This window comes from Nothobranchius furzeri, chromosome 8 (genome assembly GCF_043380555.1).
Source record: "Nothobranchius furzeri strain GRZ-AD chromosome 8, NfurGRZ-RIMD1, whole genome shotgun sequence".
Classification (NCBI taxonomy): domain Eukaryota; kingdom Metazoa; phylum Chordata; class Actinopteri; order Cyprinodontiformes; family Nothobranchiidae; genus Nothobranchius; species Nothobranchius furzeri.
In genome coordinates this window covers 47,607,085-47,632,029 of record NC_091748.1, presented here as the reverse complement: position 1 = coordinate 47,632,029, position 24,945 = coordinate 47,607,085, and the positions used below count along the sequence as shown (strand labels likewise).

At 42.3% G+C, this 24,945-nt stretch overlaps 1 protein-coding gene across 4 annotated transcripts in view; it reads right to left on the bottom strand.

Annotated features, from left to right (window-relative positions):
- ipo13b (importin 13b) overlaps nucleotides 1-24,945 on the bottom strand; it is a 50,117-nt gene that overhangs the window by 2,201 nt on the left and 22,971 nt on the right. For 2 of the 4 annotated variants that reach the window (XM_015976107.3, XM_015976108.3), the window contains exons 3-20: nucleotides 21,465-21,590; nucleotides 21,019-21,375; nucleotides 20,322-20,575; nucleotides 16,945-17,085; nucleotides 12,716-12,857; nucleotides 12,313-12,479; nucleotides 11,937-12,057; nucleotides 11,628-11,775; nucleotides 11,361-11,542; nucleotides 11,156-11,182; nucleotides 10,870-11,004; nucleotides 9,395-9,547; nucleotides 8,622-8,702; nucleotides 8,401-8,538; nucleotides 6,952-7,048; nucleotides 3,162-3,214; nucleotides 207-273; nucleotides 31-89 (exon numbers count right to left, since the gene is read on the bottom strand). In XM_015976107.3, coding sequence (XP_015831593.1) covers nucleotides 31-89; nucleotides 207-273; nucleotides 3,162-3,214; nucleotides 6,952-7,048; nucleotides 8,401-8,538; nucleotides 8,622-8,702; nucleotides 9,395-9,547; nucleotides 10,870-11,004; nucleotides 11,156-11,182; nucleotides 11,361-11,542; nucleotides 11,628-11,775; nucleotides 11,937-12,057; nucleotides 12,313-12,479; nucleotides 12,716-12,857; nucleotides 16,945-17,085; nucleotides 20,322-20,575; nucleotides 21,019-21,375; nucleotides 21,465-21,590 — 2,448 coding nt within the window. Of the gene's footprint in view, nucleotides 1-30; nucleotides 90-206; nucleotides 274-3,161; nucleotides 3,215-6,951; nucleotides 7,049-8,400; nucleotides 8,539-8,621; nucleotides 8,703-9,394; nucleotides 9,548-10,869; nucleotides 11,005-11,155; nucleotides 11,183-11,360; nucleotides 11,543-11,627; nucleotides 11,776-11,936; nucleotides 12,058-12,312; nucleotides 12,480-12,715; nucleotides 12,858-16,944; nucleotides 17,086-20,321; nucleotides 20,576-21,018; nucleotides 21,399-21,464; nucleotides 21,591-24,945 lie in introns of all 4 variants that reach the window. The other 2 variants (XM_015976109.3, XR_008559899.2) reach the window with 2 other exon arrangements.

Genomic DNA, 24,945 nt, shown 5'->3' with positions numbered 1-24,945 from the left:
GAAGGGCTCTGCCAGTGTGTGTGTACTTACAAAGAACAAACACGTTGACTTGACAGTTGGAGCCTCAGGAAATTTGAGTGACAGTATTCCTAGAGATGGAAGAGAGAACGAGACCAATTGAGGGCTGATGTCAAACATTTTTGGTTTTTACTTTACTTTGATTTCACAGAAATACCAAAAATGTTTGTGTAAATCTTTGCGCTTACCACAGTGGAACACAGCCTTCACATCAAGGCTCTCAGACAAGAATAAATCGGGTTTCCGTTTGAGGCCCTATGAGGCAGATAAAGGCAATGAACATCTTGTATCTGTTGGCCTGACCCAATCGGTACTGTCTCACCACATTCCACTGCATAAGCTCCTTGAAACTACTGCTATCAACAAAACCCACTATGCCTGGTAGGCAGACCTGACAGCAGCAGAGAAGCAGATCTGCCTACCAGGCTACAGTGCTCTCTCCATCTGTTCAGGATCAACTTTATCCAAACACGCAGAGATCCTCCAGTGCAGAACTGAGCAGGTATAACAAACAAATTGTAAAGAAAATAAATTAAAAAAATCAAACTTGGAAATCATTTCAAACTGAAGTTCAACTAAAGGCAAATGTGCTCTTTCTTCAACTTAATTGTATTTGAAATATTACTTTTCCTCGTTTTTGTCGACTGGACAGAATAAACAACAGAAGTGTGTACGTAATTAACATGTGCAGATAAAGAGAAAGACAACTCATCTCATAATAATAAACTCATTCAGGATGGAGGAGAGGAGAGAGGGAGAGGGAAAGGGAGAGAGATGAAGGTCAGATCTATCCAAAGATAGAAAACAAAGGAAGAATGAAGACAAAAGACAAAAAAAAAAGAGCCATCAGCCAATTTGTTCAAGCTGATTAATATTAAGTGAATATTAATTCATTTGGGCTTTGATTGGCTCTGGGCTGGAATGACTTCTGAGGAGGACTAGGCTCAGAGACTAACCAGTCACCTGGGACCATGGAGCCGACATTCACACAGCTGCTTCACCTTCTGAGTGGGCAGACGACTGAAACGTTTCACTAAAAACCGAGCGCCTGACTCAAACCGAAACCACCTTTAGCTCCAAATATTTATCAGCCAACACTATCTACTCTGTCTCAGTGTCTGATTCACAAACAAATAAACACTTATGATGCGCTGGTGAAAAACGCGGCAATCACATCTAGCAGGTGTGAGTCATTTGTGCTCATTTTAGCATCAAACTGATGTTGCCCTAACAGAACATCCGCCACAAACGCAGCAGGCATGCAAATGGAAGCTAAAAGGAGAAAAATAAAGTTCACCTATTGTGAGGCTCTAAAAAAGGAGCCAGCCTATATCACAGCTCAATGAAACAACGGTGTTCAGGATGCTAAAGGTCACCCAATCCAGTCCTGTAAGGCTTCTAGCTTTTAGACAGTTGCTGCTCCAACGCCCCCGACTTAAACGATTCAATTATCTCCTCAGAAGGATAAGTCCGAGAGAAGCCCGTTAATAACCTATTGATTTGAATAAGGGGGGGAACAGCCCTTGAAGACTGGATTTGGGGACCGCTTCAGTCTCAGAGCTTGTAGCATCATTTTGTCTTTAGTGTTAATCGCCACTGCACTAACTAGGGAAATGCCACAATTAATACTTTGTTGACTGTCACTGGGCCATTTCGAAGTGTGTATCTGTGTAAAAATGTAAAATAATTACAAATTCACGCACGGAGAACAGCTTCCTGAATTTCCTCATTTCAGAGAAATAAAGTTTAGGTCTTACAGGATTGATGAGCTAACAGCTAGTCCATTTGGAGTGAAGACCAGTGTATTTCTGTCATCTTAATACAGCTGTAGTCTACAGAACATCACATGTGTTTATGCTGTTTATGGTAAATGGCTTGTATTTGTATAGCGCCTTCTTAAGGTTTCTACAACCCCCCAAGGCGCTTTACAACACAATCAGTCATTCACCCATTCACACACTGGTGATACGAGCTATGATGTAGCCACAGCTACCCTGGGGCGCACTGACAGAGGCGAGGCCTGCCGAACGCCGGTCCCTCTGACCACCACCAGCAGGCAAGGTGGGTTAAGTGTCTGGCCCAAGGGAACAACAGCAGCACTCGTTGGTTGGAGCCGGGATCAAACCTACAACCTTCCTATTACTGGACAACTTGCTCTACCTTCTGAGTTACTGCTGTCTCAAAGTTTAATAAAACTTTACCAAGATGTCTGTTATGCATCGTTCGATGTTTTACAAGGATTTCTGTGATTTTAATTTTATTTTAATGTAAATACCAGAAGCTGCAGACGTAGCACTTATGGTGAATCCAGGTATTCGTTTCTTAACACTTCAGCCAAATTAACTCTAATAATAAGCTGGTAATGTGCTTATAAAATCACTCCGCATGGACTGCTATAGACATGGAGAATGTCTTTTTAAAAGGACATCACTTTGCTCATGGCTGTGCACAGACTAGTTGTTAGCTCATCAGTCCTATAGTTTTTTTCAGCAAACAGACCAGCCACAAAGTGATCTACAACAGGTAAGGTAGTCCGTATTCATACGTTTTACACAGAAACACGTTAAAATTAACAAAATTAATCTCTCACATAAGATCTAGGCACAAGATGTGAGTGAAACAACCAGCTCTGGCTGTAATTTATATCAATGTGAGTGGGGTTGTTTTTGTCCTTCATGAACGCATCGGATATATTTGAAATCTGGACAAACGGTCTACAGCACAGCTCGAGTTGCACACCTCCCTTTGTGAATTAAATGGATGTCTGTCAGGCCCTGAGCACACTGTTGCTGTCTCATCAGGAGAAATGGTATCCCAACGTTCTTACAGACGTAACGGTGACGATTTATGGTGGATTTTAAGTTTATTTGCTGTTAGAGTACATGCTAATCTTCCATTTTTAAAGAAGCACAAATAAACAATTGCACTGCTCTTTGTGATGACTCAGCACGTTGCTAAGCCCTTTTCTAAAATTAGACTTCTCTGATGGCTGTAATGTTTGAGAGAACGCCTGCAGACGGCTACTTTATCCAGTAACAAAGACGTGTAGAAAAAAATAAGTGGTCAGAGAGACAGAGAGAAACTAGAAAAGGAGGAAAAAGAGAGAAACCCAAAGTGAATGAAATAAGAAACCAAAAACACACCTGAGCTTGGAGTTGCATAAATGAATCAACAATATCAGGATGATCCCTGGGTCCTATAATATAATAAAGATGAAACTTAAGAAATCATAAAAGAGAATAAGAATAATATACAAACAGCAACTTAATAGATTCAACAGTCATGTGGAAATAAAAGAGAACTAAAAATATTTCATTGAAATAATTTTACACGTGAGTAAGGAACAAAGGGGAGGGCTGGGACATATGAAGCTTTGGCAGAGTCTTGGAGGAGGAGACCAACCAAAAACAAATAACAGGCAGAAGACAGAGACATGGGTCTGTTTGGAAGGAAATCAAAAGAAAATAAAGGAAGAAGAAACGAGAGGAACAGAAGAAACCTTCAAAGCAAAAGGTGGGTTTGGAGTGGGAACCCAGGAGGCACCTCTGTTACTGTTACAGCATGGAGGACTAGAGGCACCAAACCCTCCGTTACCTCCTCCCCAAGCAAAACATTAAAATAAAAGCCCCCGAGAGGAAGGCCACTGTAAATAGTTCATTCAGCATATTTGCACAGGTTCCTACTGTTCATCATTTACTCTTTCATAACAGACACAGGCTACAGAGACATTACATGTATCCTACAATGCAAATAATTTAACATTAGACACACATCTTCTTTGTGAGCCTCTTAAAGGAAGAATCCACAGATAAATTCTCAATGTCTTGGTTCATCTTGTTAGTTTAGGGGTGACAAAGACCAACAAGAGGCTTTCAATGAAACATGGTAAATAATAATGACCCCGTTCAGACCTGAGTCCAACAAGCATCCTGAGGGATCTGGTCACTAAATACAGGTTCAAATCATAGACAGTAGAAAGCTGGGTCTGGCATGTCGCTCTTTGTCTGTTTCTGCAAAGTGAAGCAGTTTACAAGAGTTGGCATGTTGCATTTCTGAAAGCAGAGTTTAAGTAATAGAGATGAGAAGCTGAAAGTTCCGCCCCCTTGAGTCAGCCGTCTGAGTGTAGTTTTGTTCCCATGCCAGCTCCGTGAAAGTGGGTGCACCCTGAATAGGTGCGAGCACCCGTGGAATTCGGGTGGTGGCGGTTGTGGTGGTTGTGGTTGAGTGGGGGCCGCCATTTTTACTTAGGATCAGTAAACAGTGTTGGGTAACTTGTATGCTCCACAGAAATGCAACTCAGCACAAAAGTGGTGGTGTTTCTGGACATTTTAATCAGTTTTACGGCTTTTTGTCTGACTTTAAACCAGGAAATGGCTGCAGGCAGTGAAACAGAAAGTGGAAAACTTCAGAGCAACCAGTGACTCCATCCCCTAACCAATCAGCGGGCAGAATCACGATGCCACCCGACTCAGCCTTGCCAGGTCCCTCAACGGGGCAGGGACTAAAAATAGGTGAGAAAGTAGAGGGCAAATGATGAACCGTGCCCGGGAGCTGGAATCATTCCCACAATCCGCCCATCATGAGGCTACCTGCTCTACCTCCTAAGCTACCGCAGCATGTTTAAACATGCAGCAGTTAGGTAAGAACTGGTAATCAACAAAATTCAGAACCTACAAAAAAATAACCCTTTCATATCGTTTAATCTAGGAAAGCGAAACCTCACTGCTACATGTTTAAATGTGCGTTTTCAACTGCTGATTGATTTTAAATCATTTAGTGTGAATAAGTATAAATGTAATGAGTAACCTAATTTTGCTAAAAATAAATAAATAAGCGTGGGTAAGTCTGGAAGTGAGTTCAGATAATGTTTGCTCAGACTGCTGATGAGGCTATTTGTGTGAAGCAGGCTGCATGTAGAATAGCAGCTAAGAGTAACAGATGTGATTTGATGCATGTTAGTGTCAGGTCTGAATGGGGCCTATGATGATCATCCAGCTGTGTCTGCTCGCAGACTCCAAACAGAAGGACCCCTCCAATCTGTACAGCACCATCTCTTGAGACAGCACACGGCTGGTTCAGTGCTGTGATGGAAAACCGGACTAATCCCAGCTGAGCCCATTGAGCTGGTAGCCTGACCAGCCAGCCCCATGCTTCCTAATGGGAAGCATTAGTTCTCTGTGTAGAATTAAACAGAGGAGAGTCTGGCAGGCCGGGATATTCAGCTGGGGCTCCATGCTAAGACAAATGTCAGCCAGGTAAAAACGCTGGTAGTCTCTATTGCTTTATAGTTTGAACTGAGGGGACCTGCTCAGAAAAAGAACGTTTAAGAGGCAGGGGGAGAGGCAGCCATTTTTTAAACAAGTCAAAGCACAAAGAGAAGGAAAAAGGGGGACAACACAAAGGGAAGGGAAGCATTAGACAGACCTTGAGTGAATGAGATCCTCATTAATACCTATTAAATGTTCTCCGATCTTAAGACACTTTTATAAAACTGAGTTTCATACGATGATGCTACAGCTGCAATTTTCTTTGCTACTATGTCAATAAAATAATAAAAAAACAAAATGAATGAATAAAAAAGTATCGAGCAAAAGTTAGAACAAATGGCTAAATGTTGTCATTTGTTTACAACAAATCAGTAGTGTAAAAACGGTAAACGAACATCAAGTGTAAAAAAAGGTCTGCACTGATTAAATCCTTTTTATAAGTTAATGTTAGGCTTTGCATATGCTCTAACATTCGTTTGTGGTTTTATTTGCAACTAAATTTGCACCCGAGAGGTGAGGGCCGGATTTCTTGTGCCTAGCTCTATCGCAGAAGTGTTGTCAGCGTTGAAGAAGGATGTGTTATCTAACAACATGGGTCAACTTATTAAAGACCAAGTTCATTCATTTTTCTGTACGTTTGCAGTGGTCTCTAGTATAATAAATGCATTGTGAGTTGATCTCTGTGGGGCAAAAGCTCTGGCACTCCTGTTTCAGGAAGTGGAAGAGAGCCAGAGGAAAGGCGAGCAGAAGTGTTGTGGAGTTGCTATCGTTAACAGTTAGCTTCTACTAGATGAGACGTGCTCTACTGTTTTCTGGACGCTACACCAACTACAGCCTTCCCCGTCACAAGCCATAATTTTCAGTGTTAGATTTGACCGACTTCTCTAATCCTAAAGTTTCCCTGTCTGTTCTCTTTTGGCGGCTAATTAAAGTTTCATTAGTCATCACACATTAGTGTAGTCATCTCTTGACCCATCCCCGTTGGGAGCGGCGAGCTTCAGCTGTGGCCGCGCTCAAGAACTATATGGAGTTTTAATGCAGGAAATAAGAGTAGAAGACCATTTTCACATTCTGCCTTTCATAGTTCTTCATGTTGTTTTCCTTCGTTTTTTTTTTTTTGCTTTGTTATTTTGACTGTAGAAAAGGTGCCACATGTTCTCATTGTTTTGTCAACTGGACACATTCTAGGCCTAATCTTCTCCTCACCTCTAGAGCTAATAACAAAAATGTGTTTTAATGTAAACAGAGTGAATTGAAATGCACATAAATGTAGAAGTGTATTTACTAAAAAGTGTTTTCTTAGATGTGAGACAAGCAGCACAACTTAAATATGTATCTGGTAATTTACTAGATTTGATATCTGCCGTGTCTCCTGTTTCAAAAAGAATCAAGGGTGTGTGTGTGTGTGTGTGTGTGTGTGTCAAAAAATCTTGTCAAACATTTTCCATCACTTGCACCAAGGTTAAACAGTTTGAGTCATTTTTAACAATATATCAAGTAAAAAATATATAAATAAATAACATTTCTACTGAAAACAGGACAAATGTGTTTTCTCATACTTTAACAATTTTGCACCACCAAGATCAGACTTTGGACCCAAGTGGAATCAAACAAACATTTTTCACTTGAACAGACACCGACACTCCCATCTCTGTTGAACCCCTACCTTGCTGGAAGACGGACAACGTTACCGAGGTAACCAGCTCAAACAGAGCCTTGATTGGTGGGAAGTGGTCTGTTTCACTGGCAAAGATATGCACCATCTGAAAACAGCAGGTTTTCACAAAAGGTTTAAGGAAGCAGGTTTCCACAGCAGCACATCTACTTCAATTTGGCTTATTATGTAGGTTTAACTAGATAATCAAGGCTTCATAGTGAAGGTATCACTTATTAAAATGTTACTCTGACAGGTATAAAAATTCTGAGTACAGACCTCTTGCATGTTATTGTTTACATCCAGGTAATAACGCACCTGCGCTCAGTGCTGAGAGGCACTTATTTAATCAGGTTACAAAGGCATACTAATATACATGTGGGGCAGATACTTGACTTTTTAATTCTGTCATGAGATTTTGGCTTCCACCATGTGGATGGATCATCCACCAGATCTCTCTTCATGGCTGCTAACAACTGCTTTTGGCATGTTTTATCAGAATATGTTAATATTTACTTTAACGTCCTTCTTTCGTCTACCTGTGCAGCCTACAGCTTTAGCGATGCGTCAATGATGACGACTCGATTCAGAATAATTGTTGACATCTTATCCGGTAGACCACGCATCACGCCCACTTGTTGCAACCCCGGGGGTTCGTAAATACAGGAGGGTTCTACCGGCTTTCCCTCCAGTTTGCTCTCTACTCTGCCTGCAGAAACAATGTGCGGAACGATGTCCGCTACCAGATTCTCTTCCATCAACTTCCAGGGTCAAAGGTGCTGCTCCATCGCTATTGCAGATGAAGGAAACCACCGGGATTAGCGCTTTTTCCTTCATAAGTGAGCTTCTTGCAGACGTTCGAGGAGAGTTGTTTTTGTGGCAGCAGTCTCTCCTCCATGCTGCTCTGATTGCTGGGTCTTTAAGGTTTATTTAAACTTTATAACTTGAGTTTAACATTGATTGATGAACATTGATCAACTTGAGATTGGTTTAACCACCAAGTTTTGAGTTTGTACCTTTTAAAATCCTTATTTTGGTCTTTAAGAACCTACACGCAACTATTGCATCAGGGTTCATATGGGCCAGGCCACATGGGGTATATGACCTAACTGCAAAGAAATGAGACTGTTTGCAGGTTAGTGAAATTCTTTAGGAGTTTATAAATTAAAGGAGTTTAGAATGTATGTTGACTGATTAGGTTATTCAATGGAGTCACTTTATTTGACTTTGGTAATAAAATGTAAATATTTTATAGGGAGAACAAAACCTTTAAAATAGGTATTGTGGGGATTCCTGTGGATAATTAAAATTCTAGCTTTGAGTCATACTGTTAATTATTTTCATTTTTCATTTTGATTTCATGGTTAGCTCATTAATTTACACGTTACTTTCACAAACAAAACCCTAAAATCTCGTTACGGTACCATACAGTATGTGTAGTTGCACAAGTTAGGAGTGTACCTGTCGCGTGAGGTCAAGCGCTGAGGCCTGGGGAATTGTACTGTACATCTGCCCGAGCATCTCACTAAGCTGAGACACCATGGGAGCAAAATCATGCAGGAGAGTCTTTACTGACTTCTCAAAGATGGCACACACCGCCTAAGGACACCAAAAAGATTAGCCACAAGAGAATACCGACTACACACACAGTGGTAAAGAAGAGATGGACTGGGACGGCGTACCTCGACAACCTGCGAGTCGTTGAGCCACTTGCTCAGTACGGTCTGAATAAGAGCAAAAACTTGTTGCAAAACCACCACCACCTGAAACACAAATACAAAATTCTCATTTAAATAATAATAATAATAACACATCGAACTTACGTAGTGCTTTTAGGACACCTAAAGACGTTTTTATGCACGCTCACAGTCACACACTGCTAGTGATGGTAAGCTACTATGTAGCCACAGCCACCGTGGGGCAGTCTGACAGAGACGAGGCTGCCGTTTGGCGCCGTCGGCCCCTCTGACCACCACCACCAACACAGGCAAGTTGGGTGAAGTGTCTTGCCCAAAGACACAACAGCAGAATACCCCTGGCGGGAGCTGGAATCGAGCCCATGACCCTCCTCATGATCATGAGGCAACCCGCTCTACCTCCTGAGCTACTGCTGTAATAAACAACTGTTAAAAACTGAACATGAGCCGGAAAGACCACAGAGACATTTACAGAATAATTATGGTTGAGTGGCAGACTAAAGTTTTCCTTCTGCCTCCAGCCAGTGATGGTAAATGTGATCAGTGTTGGGGAAAGCAGAGGGTGAAATTCTGGGAAACCGAACTCAGGCAACTCTAAGAATCACGTCTTTTCATTTCTACTAAACTGGAGCAAACTGTGTTAAAATAAAACATTAGTTTATACCTAGTACCAACATGTACCCTCTATAACTTTGCCTTATCACAGACGACTATCATATATTACAAAAGTAGGATGAAGATGGGGTGTGGTGACCAACCGGATTTGGTCCAGGAGGAGGTGGGACTGCTTTGACTGGCGGCGCTGAGCCATCTGCTGATTCATCATCTTGCTTGCTAATGTCGAGTGTAGTGAACAGGTTGGACAGCAGCCCCAGGATGTGAATGATGGCCAGTTTATTAGAGGGATTAGGCTGAAACAAGAAAAGAGAGAAACAGATGACGTCTGATTAACTTGTTTACAACCAAACACTCAACTCATGTCAGAAAGAGACATTTTACTCCTGAACAAGTTAATCATAGATGGAAGGTCGACAATCAAAGGATGTAGGATGTAGGATGTAGTGCTGACAAAAATTCTATTACAAAGAATATATCAATATTAAACTGGGTTAGGGTTTACCCTCCACACGCCATTTCCTAAGTCGGGTTTTGTAGGTTTATATTCTGAGAATCATGAAGATTCTGGTTATTAAACAGCAAATAAACTCAGTAAAGATGGGCATTAACAAGGACTCATCAGTAAAACCTCCGTGAATTATTCATAATAATAAAAAAAGTAATGAGTTAAAAAAGGAGGTAAAGATCATCAGGAAATGAGGAGGATATTCTTTTTGGTCTGAACAAGAAAACAGTTATTAGTGGACAACACTTTGTCCCCAAAATAGCAACAGATCCTTGACAACAGACACATGTATCCTAAAGCTAAAACAATTACTTTGATGCTAACGTTTAATCATTGCTGTCTCCATAGTGATAGAACATGAACGCCCAAAAAGAGAACGTGGACGTTGCTGCCACACCCCCTGATAGCTCCATCCTTTCCTCTTCCTCAGATGCATGTCTCCCCCACACTCACACACTGCTCCCCATCAGCCCTGATGAGGAACAACACAGAGGTCTTCCCACTAGGTGCCACTGTTTAGCTAGCTCCAGAATCAGCACTTGACTGCATTGCCTGACGTAATGCTGTGACATTAAGCTGCGTGGAAGACAACACGTGAGGGAGAAAGTTGGACCAGACTGTGTGGAGGGTGGGGAAGTAAGACAGGAACAAAGAGAGAAATTAAAGCTTAGTATCTCTGTTCCTCTGTGCCAGGGGTTTAACCGATGTGAGTAAAAAGCAAATATCAAAGTATTTTTAGATCAGCCCTGCTCTGTATTCACACATCGCAGCAGAAGAGTAAATATCTGAGCTCTGATAGGTGTGACATTTCAGCAAAGTGAAGAATTTTCTTTTTGAAGACAAACAAAATCACAAGGTGGAGAAACATGAACAAATAGCTTTTGTTTTTACTTCATTAACGAGTGAGAAGGTGAATCTTTGCTGCTTCCATGTGAGTCACTTGCCCACGGTGCAGGCGGGGTCAAAACCAATCTGGTCCTGCAGAGAAATGTTCCACTGCAGCAACACCATACAGGCACCAGCTCTGATCCTTTTGGCCAAGGTCCAACTGTTCCTGCTCTGTGTGTGTGTGTGTGTGTGTGTTGCTTTTCTCTAGCTGTGTGTACTGACCGTCTCATCTGCTAGCTTTTCCAGTTGCTGAATGTAAGGAGTGATGAGGGAATGAAGGTTTCTTAAGATGTCCTCCACGGGGAGAGCCGAAAGCAGGAAGCCAAGAGCCTGCATCAGCCACATACACTGACTTGTCTGTGGGAGGAGACACAGGTTTAGCTTCAACTTAGGAGCTGAAAGTCAATAAATACTTCTAATTAAAACAAACTGCAGCCTGTAAACACATGATGTTATTTTTAGATTTCCTTTCTTCTGAGCTGTCAGAGTGAAGACAACAAACACAAACCTTATGGATCTGCTTGATGAGCACCTCCTAGAAAAACAAGAGAGTCATCGTGAAGGCAGAATAAAGACAAAGGAAAGAAACTTTAAACAAACACAGCCGAGTTATTTCTGGAACATTATACACATCCACAACACCTCAGATGTGAAACGTGATGAAGAGGCACTTGTGTTATAAACTGCTTCCACGCTTGTTTTAAACGATGTACCTGAGAAACTGCTACTATGTTGGTTGCGTAAGGTGGCAGGTCGTGTTTGCATTCCCGGCAGATTTTCTTTAAGGTTGAGACAGAAGAAACGGAAAGGTCGGGGTTTCCTAATGCTTGCAACACCAAAGGCAGCACACTGCTGAGCATCACTGGGTGATCGGCCAACCATTCAGCCAGAGCCCCTACACAGACAGCAGCGATTCAAACACAGAGCAAAAACCGTTAGCTACTGTCCATCACAAGGTTTTGATCACATTTCCCCCTTACCTATAGTGAACATCACAGTGTCGGCTAACTGGACATTGTTGATGTTGATTCTGGGGATGAGTCCTATCAAGCCAGGAATGACGTCAGAATAGTTCACGTCTATCGTCTCTGCTATGGACTGGAAGCCGTACAGCAATGCTTCTGTGTGCTGGAGGACAAGAACAGGCTGAGACTTCAAATCTCATTTCCTCTAGCTTGTATTGATTTGAAGTGGAGTGCTGAATTTTTTCAGTGCAGGCGTCTCTGTGAGACAGGAAGAAATAGAAAATAGCAGCAATAATTCTTTCCTCGTCTGCGTGCTTCACCCACCTGCCATGATGTCAGCTGCTCTGTGTTCGTCAACAGTCGCCCTAGTTTATCGTACAGGTTACTCAGCAGCTCCGCTCCCAGCATCTCGTACACATACATGAGCGTGTCGGAGATGTCCACCCTGAAGGACGGACAAACACAAACAGATGCTTCAGTGGCACGAAATCATGACATCTTATCAGCTCATCCATCCCACAGACACGTTTTGCTTGCTCAGCTGTCAGTTCAGTAAGAGTCCATTAGAGAGAAGAACAGACTCATTTTCTGACCAATCAGCCTGTCAGGGAGTCATTTCTGATACACTGAACAGTCAGTGAAACACAGCAGAACACGTGTTAACAGAGACGGACATGAATACAAATGCACAAACAAGCACCGGTAAATCCTGAACTGCTCCTTTTCATCAGAGGACCAGGATGCATACTCCTGGTCAGAGGGGAACTGGGCTTTGTGCAGCAGAACGTCCACCAGCTGGAAATACACTGGCCTGTAGACCTGGAGATACACCGCCTGTTTATCGGTCTCGAATGACATGATCTCATCCTGTAAATGGAGAAAACATCACCACAAATACTTCATTTGCATTTTGAAGGAAACGAGAATGTGCATTTACATGTGAAAACAATTCAGTAACGAATTATTTACTAAAGAAAGTAAAAACATTTATCAGGAATTCTTTTATTTATTTTTTTAGCATTAGGATGTCAGTTTACAGACAAAACAAAGCCTGTCCCAGCACACCAAGTAGCAGGTTGATTTAAGATGTGAACAATTCTTACTTGTAGTGTGTACCAGAAGGTAAGTGTGAGGGAGCTTGTGGTCTCGTTGACCGGATAGTGGCCGGGGATGCCCGTACAAAACATGATCAAGTTTACTAAAGCCAGGAAGCTCTGCCAGTGATCCACCTGCTCCAACAGAGTCCTGTGGGTACAGAAATAAGAGCAGTAGAAAGAAGAATGTGATTTTATTTTATATAAACTATCTATTCAGCTGTCTGATTCCTGAGGTTTGGACTGGATATAGGGATTTAAAAACAGACAAGGAGGAGGACTGACTTCCACGGGAACAACCTGCCTCTACAAGTCAAACAGCCTTCCCCCTAGTTTAAATTGGCACTGAAAACCCATCTCTTGGTCTTGGCTTTTAACACAATATGAGATGTTGATTTTAGGTGTTTCTTAGCATTTTACCTCATTATTGGATTGCTTTTACCCATCTTATATTGGGCTGTTGTATGCCGTTTGTCTATTTTATTCTCATTTTAAACTGGATGATTGTTGATTTTAGTATTTTGGCTCACTCCTGTGATGTTAGAATCCATGCTTAAGGCTGTTACACGTGTTTTATATTTTAAATTGTATGTATGACATCACTGACTTTGACTTATGACTTGTACTTTATTTCAAATGTAAAAAAAAACATTTTTTATACAACACAACTCAACACAAAAGCAATCAAATATTTAAGTCCGAAAAGGAGCAGTTAGAAGTAAAACTTGTACATTCCTACCCCCTTCTCACTTATTCTTATTCAACCTATCTCAAAAACAAAATTTAATTTGTATGTATGACATCATTCAAATTTTGTTCATAGCATATATTAATGTGAAGTACTTTGGCCCTCTATTATGTTTTAAAGTGTTTTATAAATTAAGTTGGACTGGAGAGAATCAACTACCTGAGCAGTGATGAATTCCTCTAAAGCCAATCCCAGTGTGGTTACACGTGCACCGACCGACAGGTCGGTCTTGTTGTAATAAGCTGGGAGTCTTTACCCTAGTTTACATGCGCATTAGAAAACCGGTCTCTCAAATAAAGCTTGTTCTACTCCGGTACAGTAGTTGGTGGCATGCCCCTTTTCATGTCGGCGTTTTTCCAGTTAGCTCATAGCAACACAAGCAGTAAACAGAGGCTGGTGGGAGTGAAGCAGATGGAATTGAAACAGGATATGCACAATGGCCGAAGGAATTGACAACAGCAACGCTGCAGCACAGCTTATTTGGTACCTACGGTCATGCTTTATGGTGTTACACGTGTTGCTTTGTAACAATGGTCTTCTCAGAAGCCCTCTTCCGCAGTCCCATCATTTCCGTAGCGGGAGCGTCCTACCGGTTTAGTTCGGCTGACCGGTTGACAAGCAGAATGTATTCAGAGTCTGCATGAATGTTCAGACATAATGGTGTCCATATGTGCTCTTGGCACCAGGATACCTTAGACTGCAGCTCGATGATCGACTGTCGTTGTTTCGTCTGATCTGCATGTTTTAGACACTCGGGTGGAGAGGGCGGAGCTGTCAACTGACCACTACCTGGTGGTGAAATGGCTCCGATGGCCCACCGGAGGAGTAAGGTCTAGCTGCAGACGCAGCCCCGGCCAAACACGCCCCATGTACAAAACACGCGTGCACGTACGAAGACGAGAACTCGCATGCGTGTTGCAAGAGATTGAAATGACGGTTCATGTAAGACAGATTTATATTTTTACAACTTGTGAAGATTTTGTACTTTAAATTTGAACGTTTAAGACATAGTTTGATAGATAGCGCATTCGTAATTTTTTCTGAAACACTTTTATATAAAATTAAGCATTATTGGCAGTGGGGGAAGACGTCATGGACGCAAAATATTTTTTATATAACTTTTAATGGGCTACATGCAAGCCTTTTGGCCAACCGTAACAATACGCTATTTATTTGACCGTTTATGACTCCTCATCTAATAAGCAGCAAACTCACGACGGCAATGTGGTAGCCCGGAGGTATTCTACAAACACAGGAACAGTGCTAATGCCTATATGTATTGTTTTCACACTGTTTATGACAGCCTCTAGGTGTGAATGTCATTTTTACTAATTGCTATTTATCTTTGTCTCATTAGTGAGAGGCAGCTGATGTCCTATGCCATGGAACTGCTCATATACTCGGAAAAATTCAGAAAAGCTCTGGGCTGATCTGAATTTTTGAAGAGGCTGTAGCACTGTGTGGACATTTTTTTGGAAGGTATTTGTAAAGCCAATAAAAGTTGTTGCTGGTAGATTAATTTGTCTGAACTTTTTTTCTAAAGCAAAACTTTTCTACTTTTGTGTTTACAGTATATTTTTTAAAGATTAGTGTATGGTCAATATCAGTTTACTAGTCTTGTGAATTGTATACTTAATTCAAAATATTTTAGTAATTTCTAAATCAATACATTTTGTGTCAAAGGGCCAGCAATTATTCCTGTTAACAGAATATATGAAATACATGTATACACATGTAAATATGCCTAAAAATTACACATCAGCAGCTTTTCACTGTAAAGAAGCAATAAAAAATCATAAATAGTAACATAAATATTAACTACTCACTCGTATGAACTTAGACCCACTGTTAGTGCCTGTAATAACAAATGGTTGAAAGTTAAATGTTGCTGTAGGAGGCGTGCTCCCAAAAATGGAGGCTAGTGGGCTTACGGGGTTAATTAAAACGATTACCACTAATGACTTTTTCTGATATTGTGCCTATTGTCCGGCAACTGATCATTTGTTGGTGGTATCTGTGTTTTATAATCTCACTGGGGATGGCCATAAAGTGTGTATGCAAGAAAATAAATCCATACATTCATATTTAAACCTGGAGTCCTGTCTGTTTAATTACATTATTACTATTTCTGTATAAACGTATTCTTTCAATTGTGTTGTTCGCTGGGAGGGCCGCCGTTATTGAGCTCGGGGGTAGCTCAACAGGGGGGCGTGTTTGGAGAGGGTCTGCAGCTAGGTATTATTGCACCGGAGGGTGCCGGTCAGACCTGGCACGCCCGCCCCGCCCCATAGACTTGCATTAATTTTTTCGTTCTTCCGGGGACCCATGAGCCGACCGAAAAGGGAGGAGACTTAAGCTCTCTATGGAGCTAAAAACGCTGTTTTCTAATCCGCTTTACCTTACGCCCTGGATCGCACATTTGTTGTACTTCAATTTAAATTTAAAGTAATGATATGTGTTTCGACCACGCCAGTCACGTACTTTGACATTTCTCATCTTGTAAAATTTCATAATTAGCAGGACTACAAATCAGACGTCGGTACATCGCATTTATGACATCACCACAGAATGTCTTCTCTCCTAGCATAGCTGCTACTTACCACATGACCAGAATTATGGTGGTTCTTTCCTCCTGAAGGAAAGATTTGAAGTTTGCTAACTTACAGCCATTTGACCTCTTTTTTTCTCCTTTTCTGGTTAAATGGTGTCACTTTTGTGAAGCGCATTTGTAGTCCTGGACTTATTTTCACACAAAACCTAAAATAACGTAATGTAACGCCCAGGACACGTTGGAGGGGCTATGTCTCTCACCTGGCCAGGGAGCGCCTTGGGATTCCCATGGAAGAGCTGGCCCAAGTGAAGCCTGGGCTTCTTGAGTTACGCTGCTGCCCCCGCGACCCGACTCCAGATAAGCGGAAGAAAATGGATGGATGGATGACAGCGGCTACATTTAAGTTTCAGTTTCCCTTTAACTGAATCGTTGCTGCAGCATCTAGGTGTAGATTCTCAGTCACCCTGAAAGTTTTAGTTGAAAACATCTGGACATTTTTGGTCATCTTGAAAAATGATTTGCCTCATCCTAGATGCCTCTTCAGTTCCCATACTTTGGTTGTGGTCAGAAACAAACACACTGATTGTGCTGCAAGTCTGTGTTTCTTGCTTTCTTAAAACATGTTTTTAAATGAAGGTGATGTTATTGCTCATAGAACTAAAATTCATGTGGAAGTTCAGATTATTTCATCAAGTAAGGCCCGTGATTAGCTGGCTCATTTAAAACTTGTAACATTTTTGGACCCTGCTTCCTAAAAGAATCAGAATCGATAAGAACCGGAATTGAAATGAAGAATTGGAATTTGAATCGTTCAAATTCAAATGATGCCCAACCCTAGCACTGACTGACATATTTTGTTTAAAACACACACACACACACACACACACACACACACACACACACACACACACACACACACACACACACACACACACACACCTGGAGTGGTTCTCTCCCAGCGTGACGGCGATCCGGCAGATCCCATGGCAGGTCTCCATGTCTCCATTCTGAACAGCGTCTCTCAGCTGATCCTGCAGGGCCAGCACTCGAGGAACGAGTTTCAGTAAAGTGTTCACATATCTAGAAACCAGAAGACACACAAACACAGTATTTAAGAACCAATTACATTAAAAACAGTCTGGTTTAAAAGTTAAACAGAGGAGACTACATGGTGGGTATAAAACTGACTGATATGACTCACAGCTAGGTTGATGTGTTTATTTTTCCTTTATTTCAAGTCAATCCAACCTCTGATCCAGCACACCCACCCAAATAATCCCACATTTATTCCAGGGAACCAGAAAATCTACTCAAAACTTCATCTTGTAGCTACGCTGCTGTCAGTTACTATTCTGTCTCCTTGCTGCTGTCTCAGCCGTTTATAATTCCCCTCACTCCGGATAAAACACGTGCACACAGGCTGACACCGACTCCCACAGTTAGACAGACACAGCTCTTTATCTGCAAAGGTGGCGGCATTAGACATTACTCCTCCTGTCATCTATGATGCCAGCAAAAGAAGAGCATTTGGAGATGAAGGTTGTGTTTTCTGAATCTAACAGAGGACGGGCTCTTGTGAGAATGCTATACGTGTTAGCTACATTATGTGTCCCAGGGAGCTTTGCGGTACACAGGATGTGCTTCATCTTTCAAATTCAAATTCAAAAATACTTTATTAATCCCAGAGGGAAATTAGAGTTTCAGTACACACAATTCTGAGATCAGACATAGACACATGACATGAATTGGTGACTGTGGTCATTCTCAACCTGAGTCGCGCTACCGTAATAGATCTAGAGGTTTTATATGAGGATAGTCGGGGGGGAGGGGGAAAAAGGCACTTCAGAGTTACCCTCCACAGAGAGGGCAGCTTTGCTCTGGAAAAACACCTCAGACAGATAAGCACACAGACTTCAGACATTACACAACATAAGTGTCCACTAGGTGGGGAGGTAGGGTTGGGACTCTCCTCACTTCAGTGCATGCAGCCGCATGGAGCAGCGCTCATCACCTCCGTTTGGACAGGGGAGGGAGATAATGGGTTAGAGGGCACAGTGACTCCTAGATATGGCTCCACGGCCTTCACCGGTCACAGTCCCGCCCAGGCTGGGATAGGGACGTTTCAGAAGAATGTCAGTGCTGACGCTGGCCAGGGTGGATGTTATCAATGACACAGCAAGGTTGTGGGACTTTGGGAGCATTTATAAAGACATGCGAAACACAAAAGCTTCTCCAACCTGAAATAATTAAAACAAACCAACAATTCTTCTTAAAAGTTTAATTTGTTTAAATGAAATATTCAATCATAAAAACTGAAAGATTTGTTTAAAAATTGTTTAAAAAAAATTGTACTATTTTCAAGATTCTACTTTTGAAAAGAACGTCCTTAATAGAACAAAACCAAGCAGGCGAAGGAAAATGTACTGTCGTGAGAAACTTCTCCTCTGAAATGCTAAATGCAAAGCAGACCTAGAAGCGTTTATTGTTCTAATTTCCCAGTGGTCCTATTATAAGTCAAGGTGCCTTTTATATGGACTTGCAATTTGAAGTTCCCAGATCAGCAGGGCAAGCAGATTCCACATTCTCAGGAGAAGGCTTTGCCCTTTTCAGACACAATGTGTATGAAACCCGGAGCTTCTACTGGACAAAGTCCTCCGTTAGTAACTGTAAAGTGCTGCCAGCAAATGCTCTTCTATTCACCAACTGAGAGGCTAAGCTGGGGTGTGTGTGTGTGTGTGTGTGTGTGTGTGTGTGTGTGTGTGTGTGTGTGTGTGTGTGTGTGTGTGTGTGTGTGTGTGTGTGTGCGTGCACTAACACACCATACAGATCATTTATTTTTAATAAGGTGCCTTTCAGATGCAGGTCATCCACTCAAAGCTGAGGGGGGGGGGGGGAAATAGTTTGTGATGCGATTAAAAGACCAGAATGGTTTTGTACATTTTTCCAATCTTGCCTCATAAAAGATGACATTCTGTAGATTCTACTGAGACCATCTGCTGCAGACCCATTACTCATCATCTCCGTTTCTTGCTTCCACACTGGTAAACGCCAACTCCTTTTAAGTCTCCCATACTGTCTCCTTCTCATTACACCTTCTCCCTCCCCCTTATGTCCCTCTCCCCACCTCTGCTCCCCTCTCTGCAATTACTGCAACGCTGTGAGACAGGGGAAATGGGTTGCCTGGCAACAGGATGCAGCTGGACCAATAGCATTTCCCCAAATGAGTTGACTATAATGTGTTTAAACAGGGAGAGAGAACAGGAGACAGGGAGGAGGGCCGAGTGCTGATGGTGAGGGATCAGAGCACAAAGAACCAGGAAGACTGGGATAAAAAATAAACCAGAAAACAAAAGGAACAGGTGACTCTAGAGAATTAAATAAATATGGCTTTGGTGACTAAGAAAGATCTTGTGCCTGGCACAAAATATTGATCTTTTCCCTTCCCACTGAACACAGGAGAGCAGCAGTATCGGAGTTCCCCAAAGGCACCAGAACAGCAGCCAAAGCCAGACTAGCAGATGCCAGCAAACCCCCCTAGAACCACAGAGCTAAATCCATCAGGAAAGATGCTCTAAAGACAAGAAACAGCATTTTAATGTAGAAAATGAGGAAAGAGTCATGTAAGGAATACGCAACTGGCCACGAAATCAATAACTTTCCTACTGTGCTGAGCGGAGAGAGGATGTGTTTACTGTAACTCCACTGCCCTTAATGTTCCTGCCAACATCTGCTCGATGTGATGTCATCGTGTTTAAACTGACTTGTCAGCAGCAACCTTAAAGGTCGAGCTCCCCGTCTGTGTGTGAGCGTGGAGGTAGAAAAAATCAAGTCTTTTATTCTAGAGCACTTCCCCTCCCATGTCTGCCTCCTTCCCTAGGCATCCTTTCCGCTCTTTGCACCATCCCTCCACTCCACTCCACCCTCCCCAACCCAATCCGTCTCTAGGGGAGGGGTAATGGGTGCCGGTCTGAATCAACCGGGGCATGATGACATCTCTCCCCAGCTCTGTAGCCATAGCAACACCAGCCAACCGAGAAACGCCGCTCTCCTCCCCGGTTTACAACTTGCCCTGTTTCAATCCGTCCTTCTATCCTCTCGGCCATCCTTCCACCCATCTCTGGTGTCCATCCAGTGCCCGTCCTGCCCGTTTTCACAATGTTGCGGCTGCTTCGTCATTCCTCTAAATTCCAACGTAGTTACTTGTTTAGATTCTGTTTCTCTGCTTAAAAATAAAATAAGGTTTGAAATCATGGTGACATCATGGCTCTTAGTTGGCGACTCCAACCAGGCAAGCAGACAACAGACGATGCACACACCTTTGGGAATCTGGTTGCGAGATGGCGTTTACTATTGCCTCTACCGCTGTGTCGAAGAGTTCTGGGTCGGGGAGGGCAGTGAAGCAGTCGTGCACCAGGCCTTCACTCTCGCTGAGCGGCACGTCCAGCAGCATCCATGATGACAGGCAGCGCAGCACGCGAGCTTTCACTGCCCCTGGGCTATCCGTCCTTTGAAGCAGTTGTTGCAGTAAGGGACAGACTGACCCCCACTCCCTTCCCAGGGCTCCCCGGACCTTGACACAGAACCATAACAGTTATGCTCCCATGTTGCTGTTTTAGGCATACCTATGCTGATAATACAAAAACTGAAATTATTCATTCATTCGGAATTTAAAAATACTTAATATAAAATAATATTAATCTAATTTGCTCTAGCAAAGGCAGAGTACCCCAGTACGGAAGAGGATTAGAGCCACTGAAAAGAAAAAAATTAAAATGACTTTAATCTCAGAATTCTGACTTTATTCATTCTGAGATTAAAGTCAGAATTCTCTTTCTTTTCTTTTCGGTGGCCCTAATCCTCTTCCGTACCTCAATGCAATGCAGCTGTATTAATAAACATCTGAAATATCAATGAAAAATGAATTGGAAAGTTCTAATGAACAGAAATAAAGAAATATGAAGAACAAAGACATCTGTACATATGAAACAAATGCATAGACAGGTGGAGACGTACCAGTCCTTTGCGGTACTGTGGCAGGCGGCTGGTTTGGAACTCTTCGGGCAGGACAGTGAGCAGCTCCAGCAATGCCAGGCACCGTGCCCGCCCATCTACCCCTCCCCCTTCCTCCTGAAACACCCGCACCATTTCTGCCACGGCGCCGGGCCAGGCCTCGGGCATTGTGTTGAGTGCCAACGAGGCCAGGCCCACACATAGCCGCGTGAGCACCATCTTAGAGCCGGAGGAGAAGCGAGCAATCTGGGAGAACAACTGGCTCTTCAGGGACTCATACTGGTCTGTGGGAATATCAGACCAGTACCTAGAGATTTTGGTGTGTAGGGCACTAGCGCCAAAGTACTGAATCTCTGGTACCTGTAAGAGGAAACAAGATAAATCTGAAATGAAAAAATAAATTTTTGCAGTGTGTGTGTGTGTGTGTGTGTAATGTGTGTTCCAACTACCTTGTCTGGACTCAGTAAGACCCAGCAGAACTGCCAGGCTTGAGGAGAGACTTGGGCTTGCATCAGCCATTTCTGGGCCAGATTCTTGTTTTCGATATTGGGATCATAATACAACTGGTGGAGGGCCTGCAAATGAAAAAGAAGCAACAAACAAAATTATTAGTTTTCAAATTCAAACTGAACCGACAAAGTCCTTGAGAGAAATGTCAGCAATGACACTCCACTCAGTTTGCCTAAAGAGGCCAGCTGAGAAAAAAACCTCTTCTTTTCAGCTCTGACTTGTTACAAAGGGCTGAGTACCCTGAATAAAAGCAAATATTATACAGATAACTCCTAAAACATAAGCTAAGTGGAAAGCATTGAACTCAAAACAGCCACACTGTGAAGCAGTAATTTAGAAACTTGAAGTCAGACTCTAATCATCTTTTTTAACCCTTTTAAACAGTTGCCAGTGGTCTTTAAACTATGATGGTTATGCTGTTTTTAGCAAAAATCACTAAACCTGTCCCGTTTTCTAGTACTTTGTTTCTACAGAATGACAGCAGCTCATTAAAATTTCACCTCTGGGTTGTGGGCGGAGCCGTTGGCACAGAGGACAGGGACACGCCAGTAAGACACCTGACCTACAGACAGGGGTCCCGGGTTCAAATCCAGGCTGGGCCAGATTTCTTCTAATTACTTTAGAAAGTCAGACCGAGCTCACTCACACACAAGCCGGTCAGAGAGGACAAAGCAGCGCCGTGCTGCAGGCGGAGGAGAGAATCAAGACAGGTGGAGTAAAGGAGCTCAGACTAGTGGCGGACGTAACACTCACCATCATCAGGAAGTGTGTTTGCTCATTCAGGGTAAAAACATAGACCATTATATTTTGCTGCTTAGCAGTCACCCACCTGCTCTGTCTGCCGCTCTGAGCTCCTCTTTCACTCCAGGTCCCATCGTGGTTGAAAAACAGTTCCAAAATGAAAGTTAAACCGACGTCTATTCTGGCTGTGAATTGAACATTTGGTTATTTTGGATGGGGTAATTGTTTTAGATTTTTTTTCTTCTCTTTTATTTTTATTTTATTTAGTGTGATATAACAACACAACACACAAGAAACAAATATTATGTAAGAAGGGGTAGGGATGTATATAAGTTTATACTTCAGCCTACTCCCTTACCAACAAATTCATGATGGACAGTAAATTCAGATGGATATGCCTGTTAGAAAAATTTTTTTAATTAAATGAAAATAAAACGTCTTTCCGAGAATCTCACTTGGAAGTTTAATGACCGCCAGTGGGAGTCTAATTACTGTACTACTGTACAATAATACAGTACACCAGTAATATGTATTACTGCTTCACTGTAAAAAAAAAAAAAAAAAAGACAAGTAAGCCAGTATCTCATATGGTCCAGCCTGATTCGAACCCGAGTCCCCAGCGTGTGAACTATCCATCTGACATTTGAAAATGTCTTCTCTACTAGTGGAGTTTGTGCTCCGCCCAGTGGTTTTGTGACGTAACAAAGTCGATACGTTTTAGACTGAATTCTTTTGCCTGCTACTGATTCACAATGATTTGAATGCAGAAATACTCAGAAATGTAATTTTGAGCCTAAATTTATTTAGATATGTCCTGCAGCATAAACAAGGGACTCACAAATATGTTATAAAGAGAAAAAACACTATTTTTGTTGGAGTGGGTCATTGTGTAAAACGAAAACAAGTAGAAAAGCTAAAGAGGAATACATAAAGATAAAGTATGACCATGAGAGAAGGAAATGGAAGAGCGGAAAAGAAAACAACTAAATTAATTTTATGCTGGCAAAGCAAGAAAAATGTCTCTAAAATACCTTTGTCTCTTTATCTGACACACACAGATGTGGCTACATGGTAGCTCATCCCAAACAGAGTATGAATGATTTATTGTGTTGTGAAAGGTTGTAGAACCCTAAGAGGCAGCAGTAGCCCAAGATGTTGAGCGGGTTGTCCAGTAGTCGGAAGGTTGCAGGTTTGATCCTGGCTCCGGACAGAGAATTCTGCTGTTGTGTCCTTGAGCAGGACACTTAACACAATGCCTGCTGGTGGTGGTCGGAGGGACCGGTGGCGCCTGTGCTTGGCAGCCTCGCCTCTGTCAGTGCGCCCCAGGGCAGCTGTAGCTACACTGTAGCTCATCACCACCAGGATGTGAATGGATGAATGAGAGTAAAGCGCTTTGGAGTCCTTAGACTCTGAAAGGTGCTATAAGTGTCGGTCATTCATCAAGAAGTTGCTATACAAATACAGGCCATCAACCACTTTACGCACGCACGCACGCACGCACGCACACACGCACACACACACACACACACACACACACACACACACACAAACACACACACACACACACACACACTAAAGTCCCATAGACCGAGCTTCTGATGCTTCAGATTTAGCCCTGCAGGTCTGTCACACTAATTCCTCCATCACCAATCACTTCATCCTATCCATCCAGCCTCCCTCTTCCAGCCTAAACTCTCCATCTCATCCAAGCCCTCAAACTTTTCCTTATCCTCTCATCTGAAAATTAAATGTCTTCTTAAAAAGGAGAGATTTTAAGATTTCAAGATTTGTCTGGGGAGGAGGGGGGAAACCCAGGATAAGATACGCCACATTACAGCTCCCAAAGGATAAAGGAGGATGCGGCCTCCCAAACCTCCTAAAATATTACTATGCAGCCCAGATTCGCGGAGTTCCTCTTTGGTGTAATCCACACTACAAAGCGGGTTGGAAAGAAATAGAATTGGGAGGGGAGATACTCCCCCTTCAGAGTATGATTACAAATAAACAAGGACTAAAGAACAGTGGGAACACCCTAGATTCTATAACTAAACATACATTAAAACACGGTTCTCAGTAATTGGGAAATACAATCTAGATATGGAGGTACAAATTCTAAATTGGCTGGATAATGATCAAAAATTTATACCAGGGTTAATGGACAGGAACTTTAAGAGGTGGAGAAACAAAGACATTTCAGCATTATGCACAATAATGGAGAAAGAGAAATTTAAAAATTAGCAAAAAAATCAAGAACAAATATGGAATACCAGACACAGACTATTTTATGTACTTACAAATTAAAGATTACTTTGACAAAAAGATAAGACCAGGACTACCTCCAAAACTGAATAAGGTTACAGAAGCAATGTGCAATGCATACAAGGGAAAATCAGAAAAAACTGTCTCATTACTATATCAAGGGTTGGGGGAGAAGGGAACGTCATCTTTGTATGTTCGCGATAGGTGGGTTAAGGAAAGTGGAACATGGGTGAGTCACGATGAATGGTGGAACATTTGTGAAGTCCAGAAGTCATCATCTAGTTCAAAGATGTGGAGAATGTTCTGCTGGAAAAATATGATTAAATTCTTTATAACCCCATCGATGCAAAACAAATATTCTAGTATTCAACAAATTTGTTGGAGGAAATGTGGAAAGGAAACAGGTAATCATTATCATAT